Source organism: Acanthisitta chloris, unplaced genomic scaffold (genome assembly GCF_000695815.1).
Source record: "Acanthisitta chloris isolate BGI_N310 unplaced genomic scaffold, ASM69581v1 scaffold38310, whole genome shotgun sequence".
Lineage (NCBI taxonomy): Eukaryota > Metazoa > Chordata > Aves > Passeriformes > Acanthisittidae > Acanthisitta > Acanthisitta chloris.
Window position 1 is genome coordinate 1 of NW_008651755.1, and position 6,367 is coordinate 6,367.

Consider the following 6,367-nt stretch of genomic DNA (forward strand, 5'->3'; position numbering starts at 1 on the left):
GGCGACAGGCAGAGAGCGGCTAGAGCCAGTGGAGCCAGTGTAACACACTGGGACCCAAACCACTACACGCTGCGAGTTACTGGGACCCAAACCAGTACACACTGCGAGTTACTGGGACCCAAACCAGTACACACTGCGAGTTACTGGGACCCAAACCAGTACACACTGCGAGTTACTGGGACCCAAACCAGTACACACTGCGAGTTACTGGGACCCAAACCAGTACACACTGCGAGTTACTGGGACCCAAACCAGTACACACTGCGAGTTACTGGGACCCAAACCAGTACACACTGCGAGTTACTGGGACCCAAACCAGTACACACTGCGAGTTACTGGGACCCAAACCAGTACACACTGCGAGTTACTGGGACCCAAACCAGTACACACTGCGAGTTACTGGGACCCAAACCAGTACACACTGCAAGTTACTGGGACCCAAACCAGTACTCACTGTGTTACTGGGACCCAAACCACTACACACTGCGTGTTACTGTGACCTGAACCACTACACACTACGAGTTACTGGGACCTGAACCAGTACACACTGCGTTACTGGGACCCGAACCAGTACACACTGTGATACTGGGACCCAAACCAGTACACACTGGGAGTTACTGGGACCCAAACCACTACACACTGCGTGTTACTGTGACCTGAACCACTACACACTGTGTGTTACTGTGACCTGAACCTTAACTGTTACTGTGATCCGAACCTCAACAGTGTAATGTGATCCAAACCACAGCAAAGTGCATTACTGTCATTCACACCATTACAAACTGCCTGTTCCTGTGATCTGAATCATTACAAACTGTGTTATTGTGATCTGAACCTTAACTGTGTTGATGTGATCCAAAATGCAGCAAAGTGCATGTTATTGTCATTCACACCGTTACAAAACTGTGTGTTATTGTGATCCAAATCATTACAAACTGCATGTTACTGTGATCCAAACCTCAACTGTGTTATGTGATCCAAACCACAGCAAAGAGCATGTTGTGATCCAAACCACTACAAACTGAGTGTTACTGTGATCAGAACCATCAGAAACTGTTACTCTGACCACACCATTACAAACTGTGTTACTGTGACCCACACCATTACAAAGTGTAAGTGTGTTACTGTCATCCAAGCCATAGCAAACTGTGTGTTCTTGTCATCCAAACCACCCAAACTGATACCCCTGCGCAGCGTGGAGCAACTGGTATGTGGGCAATCAGAGATGCCCAGAGAGTTCATGCTGCTGTTGTTGTTTTTCCAGGTGGACCAGGAAAGGACACCTCACTCTGTTAGCTACACTGGGAGAGCTACCCTGGCCTTGGAGGTGGTGATACCTCTGTGATCTTAAAAATGTGCACTTAGTCTGCAGAGATCAGTGACATTCTTGCCCTCTGAGCATTCCTTACTCAATCACACCTTTCTGAAGAAAGCTCCTTGACAGAAAGTAAGAGCATCATCTGTTCTCCTGTAACTTTTTGTATCAATGTAGAAAAAAGGTCCACGGAAAGGGCATAGCCCCAACCTTAGAGCTTCCTCAGTGCTTTCCTTCCTAGTCCTGGGCCTATTGAAAGCTGCTTAAGAAATCCACTTGACTCCCACAGGAATGGTACTGCCTTTATATAGGCTGGAATTGCTTTAATGAAGTGTGATTAGATCAGAGCACAGTGAGAAGAGAAGCAAAGCAGACCAAGGATCAGTTGCTGATTCCCAGGAAGGCCTTGGTATGCATTCCTTGGTAAATTCCTGTGCTAAACACTGAATCATGTACAGAAACTCAGCAGTCACAGGCCAAATTGTCCCTTTTCTGAACAGGTTTTATCTCCTGTTTGGATGACTTAGAGTTAAGGCTCCATTACTTTCCAGACTGTATAGCCAGAAGGCAGGGTAGAGAGGATTTGAGGTGCTGATTTCAAAGCTGTGCAAAAGCATTTCTTTGTCAGTGATGGAGTAAAAGGACACAGTCTTCTTCTGTAGCTCCAGGAAAACTCCAACCTTCGATGGTTTATCCTTGTGTAGTGATGTTTCTTGGTTCTCATGCCACGCTGACAGCTGCTTTTTGGAACCTATCCATTCCACACACCAGGAATGCTCTGTTCTTCCTAATTTGTCCCTTCTACCGATCCTTTCATGAGCAACTCCAACAGCCCACCCATCACTGTCCTCGGTAATGACTTCCCAGTAGTGGCACCCAGTAGAGAAGCTCTGTGAACACATCACTTGGCTGATGCAGAATCGGTTGGGTGATGGCTCATAGCAGGTTGGGTGGCTGGAAACCATCACCCTCCTGTTCTGGGCTGTGAGTGCTAAGCGCTCGTGTACTCTCGTGTGGTCAAAAGTCACATCATCTGCCCCTAGGAGGGAGAAAGGAAGATGTTCTCACCTGCAGGCAACAGGACAGGAGGTCACCTCCTGTCATCCCTGCTCCAGAGCAGAAACAAAACCCAGTGGTCATACAATAAATCTGAATCAAGTTCAGTCCTGCAAATCAACAAGAAACAACTAGACACTAACAACTGTATCCTGGTCATCCTGAAACGTGTAACAGGCACAACTGTGTAAGCATCATGCTAGACTCATGTGTTACTCCAGTGACCAGGTGAAGGTTCTTGGCACCCTACAGGATGATCTTATGCCTAACTATAGTCTTGTAGAACAAAACACCCCTTTGTCTATAACAAATGGGATGCTTACCTCAATCAAACTTAGTCAACTGTTCACTGGGGCATGTGCTGGCACATTTTATTAGCAGAACATTTGTTTCCTGTTTTAAGTTATGGCTGTAGTAGTAGCAGTAGTGGTGTAGTGCTGTAAAAATATTACTATCAAAATGATGCAGAATTCAGATAATAACTGGAGTCATTACAGCTTAACACAGTAAAGATCACTGAGGTGCAGTAATTGCCTGTACACCAACTCAGACCCTGTAGCCAGCACAAGCTACAACACAGCTCACACACCTCCGTGAAACAGGTTTCTTATCTGCTTCTTCATCTTGCACACGCAGTCAGGTGTAGCATTGCATTATGCTGCAGAAACTGATTCAATCATGGCAACCTCACTGTGTTTCTATGCTTCAGGTCAACACCCAGATCTCCTACTGATGTCTGTAAGGGCAGTTCTCAGCAAACTCACAGCCTCATAGTCACCGGAGTATTGCTACTACAAGTCACACTGGCTTGAACACTTACACTGAGAAAACTGGCTTGGAATCACTGGTTCTGGAGTCCTAGCTGCAGCCTCTGGAGGTGGTGAGCAGTCAGTTGTCTCCTGACACGAGTCTGGAGGTTGCACTGAACATAAGAAAACAAAGTGTTAAGGCATTTCTTGGAAATGTAACTAGGAAGTGTTTGTGCTTCTAAAGGAAAACATTAAATAAACCCCACTACTGGTGGAAGGACAGAACAAAGAGCTGCTTTTTTAATTGTATAAATCACCAAAGGATGTGTGGGCAAACACTTTTACTATGTCCATTTTTTTTCTGAGTATCAAGTGTTCCTGGCATTACTTGCATGTGAATTTCATAAGCACAAAGTGATTTTGTACTCTATTTTTCAGATCCACTCCCTCTAAGAAAGAGATTTCTAAACAAGTGGAGCTCACCTGGTGGGAACTGCTGAGCATATCTCTCCAAAAGTAAAATTTCCAACTCCCTCTTAAGATCTTCCACAGCATTTCGGACATCATTAAGCTTCTTATCAAGTGTAATTTTGTTCACTGTTGCCGGTGAGCCTTTGTAATCAGGTAAGGTACACTAATCATGGTAAAAGGATCAAGAGAAATATGTAAACAATAGCTGTTATTTCATGTGGCAGATCAGATTACATTATAAAACCAAGGTGGAAAAACAGCAGTGATCTCTCCAAAAATCTTATTCTTTGTATCAAGAGCTTCCTTCACAGGAAGAGAACTAACCTGAAATCTTAGAGAAAACAGGGAAGGATGGTTCATTCTTATTAAAAATAGGAAGTCTTTGTTTTCCCTAAGAATACTGAAAATAAGACTAATTTTTCTATTCTCTCTATATTAGAATTTGCTTACATATATCTATGAATACACAAACTTGCTTTTTAAAAACTTTCTTCTTGCTCCAGAACCCAAACCACAAGTCTGTATTAGCATGGGGAAAGGGTAAGCCTCATTTACCTCAATTTAGAACTTGTAGAAATCTCCAGCTGAGGCTGTTCCCTCAGCCTGTGTGCACAGCCCTTGTGGAGCTGGCTGGAGCTCAGCTGCAGGTGGGTGTCTCAAGTAGGCCAGATGACTCACACCCTGAAATACCCAGTTCTCCTCACTGCCTGCTGCAGGGCCCTGGGTCAGCTACAAATACACAGCCACACCAGGTGAATTCCAGCCTGGACACCTGTGCCTGGGGCATGGAACTCCAGTTCAGCCCCTGAGCTCCACTCCACATTCCTCCCGGCTAACTTGCATCACTGGGCACTGTTGTTTTCAGCACCAAAAGGGCTCTGCAGAATCTGAAGTGCTTTAACTGCCTCTTTGGAGGGCCCTTGATGTATTTTCCCTGTGAAAGTGGTTACAAAATACTTATTAACTCTGTGAGTTCTGTAACTTGCATACTTATGTGTATATGTGAATTCTGGAAAATAAAAAGATCACAAAAGATCTTAACTTGGCTCAGGACTGGGTTTAAACAATGCAGTCCCCACTTCACACCAGCTCACCAATGTTCTTGGAACAAACCTAGCTGAGAACTGTATCTCCATCCTATGCTTCTTTTAGTACATTTTTCCTCTGACTTTCTCATTCCAAACTCTCCCTGGTAACAGGGAGACCAACGTCTGTGGATTGGTATTGTTGTCTCTAGTGAGAATAGTGCTGTGAGGACCTCAAAGTGCTCTGTACATATTCAGCAATCCAAGAAATTGAGCTTCAGAGTTTCTACTCATATTCTGCCACTTCATTTCATCACTTACAGTTTGGGCTTTGATCTCCGTGAGCTGGTGAATAGTCTCTTCAATCTTCTGCTGAGCAACTCTTTGCTCTTGTTCGATGAACATCAGTGTGTTTCTCTCCTGTCTTTCAACATATTCCTTCATGCAACTGAAATGTTTAGTAATCTGACTTTTGATCTGAGATGTATATTCCTGAAAGGCAGAAAACATGGAGTTCATTGTGTGGTTAGGGAAGATGTGTGGAACATGAGAATTTACTGCCTCGTCTAACGTGCTCTTTGATTGACCTCTGCAGACCAGAAAACTTCATTCAAAGGAATAAAGTCTCTTTGATGCTATCCTGCACTACCTGCAGGGAGATTTTGGGCGTGGTAAGGATCTTGACTATTTTCTGGCCAGTAAACTTTGCTTGACAACTCAGAAAGATCAATATTCCCTCTTTATGACTTGGATTTTGCATCTAAGAGTACCAGAAACACTCAGGCTATGCATGGGATAAGCAGAGAAAGGGAACTGTGCACAACTCCAGGGCCTTTGTGCCAGCCAAGACAGGAGTTAGTGCAGCTGGTGCCACAGTCCATTCTCATCAATAAAAACAGAATTGTGACAGAAAGGAAGGAAAGAAAAAGGCAGATTGCTGCTCTGGGCTGGAAGGCTACCCTGGAGTCAATCCCATCTCAGCCCAGAGCAGTGCAAACAGAAGGTAACTGCAGGTGATGAGTGAACAATGTGTACCTTTGTTTTATTGAGATCTTTCCTCAAAAGGTGGATGGTCTCTGCAGTCACTTCTAGTTGCTTGGAGCTTTCCCATATCTCTTCCTCCTTTAAAGTGACACATTGGACTGTTTATGTACACAACCCTCAAAGAAAGGATGACTAGATTAAGCAGCAGGATAATAAAAATCCCTACGTCACTGACATTAGTTAACCACTGGACTGGTTGAGGAGGGATCTGGAAGACACAATCCTGAGTAGGAATAGTCACAATGAAGTCAACATGCAACAGGCACTAACTGCACATTCAAATATAATTGTGAGCTTCAGCTCTTTGCTTGGGTGAAGAAGAGATTTTTAGATACATACGTGCCAAAATAATAAAGGTCACGTATTTCCCCATCACCTCCAGGTTTGGGAGTTGCTTTACCCAGAGCTGTGGGCACTGAACCAGTCCCACTGTGCCACGCAGCTGGGAGGAGCTGCAGCACTGTGGGACAGTCAAGTGTCCGTCGGGAGTCTCCAAAGCTGTGCTGCTGCAAGAAGCAACACCCAGCACAGAGAACAGTCAGCTACGATGGTACCCAACACGGACAGATATCAGTGTGTGGGACACCACCCGAGAACCCCAAGCACTGTCAGCCAAGCCCATCTGCAGTGCACACACAGCTGCGTGTTAGGAGCTGCGGGAATCAGTGTGGGGCTGCGGGGAGTGTCGTGGGATGGGCATCCCGACG

General features: G+C 45.0%; 1 protein-coding gene across 1 annotated transcript; it reads right to left on the reverse strand.

Moving 5' to 3' along the window:
- Nucleotides 1-1,818: 1,818 nt before the first annotated feature.
- Nucleotides 1,819-5,738, reverse strand: LOC103802079 (E3 ubiquitin-protein ligase RNF135-like; the record flags this gene model as incomplete). The annotated part of the gene is made up of 5 exons (XM_009074534.1): nt 1,819-2,354; nt 3,192-3,293; nt 3,604-3,754; nt 4,938-5,108; nt 5,652-5,738. Coding segments are annotated over 5 exons (1,047 nt in total), but the record flags the coding sequence as incomplete, so codon positions are not given.
- Between the last annotated feature and the right edge of the window lie 629 nt (nt 5,739-6,367).